This window comes from Pinus tabuliformis, chromosome Q (genome assembly GCF_031772625.1).
Source record: "Pinus tabuliformis cultivar Carrire ecotype Pingquan chromosome Q, CPIR1, whole genome shotgun sequence".
NCBI classification, from domain to species: Eukaryota; Viridiplantae; Streptophyta; class Pinopsida; order Pinales; family Pinaceae; genus Pinus; species Pinus tabuliformis.
The window spans coordinates 1,068,187,918-1,068,192,130 of NC_142296.1; the positions used below are offsets into that span (position 1 = coordinate 1,068,187,918).

The window sequence follows — 4,213 nt, forward strand, 5'->3', positions numbered from 1 at the left end:
GAGCAAGTACTAAAAAAAATCCGCAAGATCCGAAAAAGATTGAAAAATGATTTACGATGTGAACACAGTATCAAATTCTTAATCTTTAATTTCAGATCATGATCTCTTCAGTGACATATATTGATCTTTATTTTGTTTTAACCCTTTCCTCTCTCTGCTTATGAATGAAAAAAGCAAAAGAAAAATAAAGTTAGAGATCAGACTGTGCCAAATAACCCATGGATCGAAAATTACTGCAGGTATTGGAATCCGTGGCTTGAATGCTGCAAGACTTCAACATTTTCCAGTATTTAATGCATTAAAGTCGATGAAATGAAGCATAGAAATAACTGAAGAATACATTTGGACGATAAAGAACATATTATGCTCCCAAATGTCAAGGATATTATGGCATGATTAAATGAGAAAATTTTAAAAGAATGAGAAATTATTGAATAGGTTGGGGGAACAATCCCGATCCCATTGTTTTCTTTGCAGAAGAAATTGCAGCCTAAACAGCGATGCAGAGGATCTCTAACGCTGAATCGGCGCGAGATGTAGGAAGATGCACAGCACGAGAGGTAGCCATTAGTCCTTCTCCAGAGGAGGCGCCCTCGCCCTCATTTTTGGGCGATTTGTTGTTGGAAGTTGGATGATAATACATGCGCGATGTCTGAGGGCAGTGAGATTGAAACCTGGTAACGATCCTTATACCGGCATCCACCATTTCCATGTATTTCGCCATCTGCGCCAATAAATTGATGTTGCCGCCCCTACAAAGAAAAACAGAGCTTAAGTAATCAGCGGAGGGATCTCAAAAGAAAGAAAGGAGCAGCGGCAGATGAAGTCTTCCACCACCACCGGGAGGAGGAGGAGGACGACTACTTCGTCGACATCGGAATGGAACTGCAATCGTGTAGGGATGGTAAACTTATACAGTTGCGGCGACCCGTTGTTCTTCGGAAAGTAGTGGGAAGGGCGGCCAAATTCGCGTGATTTCCTCGCGTCCGTCACTCCCAATGCAAATCCACCTTGGCGGCAGCAAGGAATCTTCCTCCTTCCTTCAGGCATCTGGTTCAGCGCCTGGCGGTCCATATGACCGTCGGAACCCGGCGACTTCCAAACGTTTGGGATCCGCCCAAAACAAAGTTCCAACTTCCAACGCATTAACCAACGAAGTCGTGACACGTCAGCCGACATTTGCGGCAGTCCATTTCATAAGCGGAGGCTGTGGTTGTTGAGACGTTGGAAACCACGTTTACCTTTCCATTTTTCCGTAACTTTTCATTTTCCCAGGTTGGAAACCGCATTTACCTTTCCATTTTTCCGTAACTTTTCATTTTCAACATTAATTGATTTATTATTTATGTTTTTAACATCTTCCACGTTTCTATACCGAAGATTTCATTAATTTTTCCACTAATTTTGGAATAAATTTTTGGGTTTGTTTTGGTTTTGTAGTTGAAGTGGGTGGGAGTAATATTTTATTCCTAGCTATAGCATTAGAGTTATAATTTTTATTCACTAAATAAATAACTCTAATAACATTGTATCCACCTCCATCCATTCATTTATGAGATGTAAAATAAATGGCTTCTATAATATGGCTCTTGCCTTGTTGTAAGACTTTTCTAATTCTAAATTTGTTATTTAATTCACAAGTGGAAGTAAGGAAAAATGTCATTGTCGTTTGTCTGGTTGCCATGAGTTGTATATTGGTTTTCGAAGGTTTATTAAGTTGTCTGTAAACTTCTAAGAGCCAATATACATTCTAGCACACATGAGGAAATTGTTCTATAGTTGTATGGTTTGAATTTTTGGGCATTTGAGAGATTGTCCAAACCATTATTTTACTAATAGAGATTCATACATGGGTTGTACATGTAATGTACCCAATCCCTTGATCATGTTTAGGAAGGTGAGGTAATCAACTTTTCCTCTTAATCTTAACACAACTCGAAAGCCACTTATGAGCTCATGGATGCATTCTACTCATTGAGAATGTCCAATAACTGTGTTCTCGCTCAAATCCGAGCTCTAGACAAGAAGTCATGGCCTTTTGAAGATATTGGACTTCTCCTCTTGATGACATCATCATGCCTATGTGGCATTAGAAGTTGACACATCACTCATTGTATGGACATTCACCAAGTTTCATCCCCTTCAAGGAAATTCCCTATCTTTTGTGTATTGCACCTTATAAAATTATCCTCCATGCCAAATAAGTTTTGGTGCAACAATATGTCACATCCCAAAGTTTGTTTCGTCATGTGACGTATCACTTTAAAAATTATCTTTCTTGTAAAATGGTTTATCACGCTCTACAAGATTTTCTCCAATACGACATTGACAAGCTATTTTATTACCATATGGTTGGAACAAGATAGTTCATTATTAAATTCTCAACTTGGGGTACTAACACTTGCAAGATGTCATGCATTATATGTGCAAGGCACGGATTCTAAAATTCCACTAGTTTTCTAACATGCCTCTACAAAAAGGAAATTGCAACCCAAACCCCAATCACCCTTAGCAATGATCCATATATTTGAACACTTGATAATGCTAATGGAAGCCTTGCTCTCACCAAAAGATCTCCTTGCATGATTTAGGTAATCTATTTTTCTACATGTCATAGTTCTCATTATTAGAAGGCTACGATTAAAAAAACACTAATAATTAATTGGAAATTAAAACACATGCCTTCCAAAGAATCTAACACTTGAGATTTCAAGTCTTTTAGGGCTTCTCTCATAGTGATACAATCAATGACCTAGTCCTGTGATCAAATGTCTTTTGCTTTGTTATTATACTGCAATCATGAGTGGATTCTAAACTTACAAGTAAATAACCTATTTCTACAACCAAGCATTCTACAAGAAATGAAACAAATAAAAACCAAAGAGGAAATTAGCACTGATGAATGAAAAAAAATAAAAACTAAAAACTACAACATACATCTATAATATATGTTGAAAATAGCAACAAGAAATGCTAAATATAGAAGTGCTAAATTTAGCACTACTATAAATAGCATTTCGGGATACCTTCCTATTTTAGTTAGTCCCTGAACTAAAATAGAGAAGTAAAAATTCGAATTTGATCCTAGCAGCTGTTTGTAAAATAATTAATTAATTCACCATAAGTTAATTAGTTGTAGAAAATCAAACATGAAGTCTATGTGGGGACATGCAACAGTTTCTCCATTAATTGAGGAATTTATCCATCAGTTAAAGAGATAAGGATGAGTTGTAATTAGTTAACTCAGTTAACTAAGTCAAGTCCAGTTAGATTAATTCAAACAGTTTGTTGAATTAGTTGTGAGTTCAGTTAGTTAATGCATACATGCATGTAACTGTTGCACTTCAGATAACTGAATATTCTCTCATAAATAACTCATGCATCTCAGTTCAGACAGAGACCCAGTTGATATCAGATGGAAGGACAATGTACTATCAGTTGCTAGAATATTCCATTGTGAATATCTCTTGCATGCAAAAGGAATTCTTTCCTTGAGGATTGTGTAGTTACTTCTTCAATTTTTGTGAGTGTGATGAGGCCAATTCACACATGTGGCATCATTGGACCTCAAGAAAAAATTGCGCAAGGAAATAGGAGGCTTGGAGGGCTTGAGGAGGACATATACTGTGTCTATTCAGTCTGTAAGTTGTATTGTTTGATTGCAGAGAGAGCAAAATAGCTTGAGAGATGATTCTTTTTGTAACTTGAACATATTTCCACTTGTATGATAATATAGAGATTGGGGTTTTAGGCTAAGGCTTTCCCCGGGTTATTCTTCTGTGTTATGTGTGATTGATTTCTTATTCTTAGTTATATGTGTTCTCATTGATCTTGCTCATATTCGATTAAGCTTCCGCAAAGTTTGTTGTAGAAGTAGATCTTGTATTTTGCTTTAGTATGTTGCATAATCTGTTGATCTACAGTGGGAATCTCTACATGGCATCAGAGCAAGGTTATCAAAGTGAAGAACAGTATACAAGAAGGGAGAAGTTCGAAGTTTCAAGTTCCTGAATATAGAAATCGAGTTCTTATCACGTCTCAATTTCACCAATGGCGTTCAACGGTTTAGGACTCGAATATGCTCTTGATGGAAGTTCGAATTATATAGGCTAGAAGGATCACATGGAAGCAGTGTTAGAGGATAATAGACTAAAGGACTTCATTGATCAAGAAGCCCCCAAGCCGACTAATGCTACTGAATTTGCGGAATGGA

The 4,213-nt window shown here is 37.0% G+C and overlaps 1 protein-coding gene across 1 annotated transcript; it reads right to left on the bottom strand.

The window, feature by feature from the left end:
* Positions 1-221: 221 nt before the first annotated feature.
* Positions 222-897, bottom strand: LOC149223209 (uncharacterized). The gene has a single exon (XM_089383248.1). It carries the CDS (start codon positions 722-724, stop codon positions 491-493), a length of 234 nt encoding a protein of 77 aa, XP_089239374.1. The 5' UTR covers positions 725-897; the 3' UTR covers positions 222-490.
* Positions 898-4,213: the final 3,316 nt, after the last annotated feature.

Bases quoted from the DNA above. Each gene is read 5' to 3' on its own strand.
- LOC149223209 (XM_089383248.1), bottom strand. From the start codon at position 724: ATGGCGAAATACATGGAAATGGTGGATGCCGGTATAAGGATCGTTACC.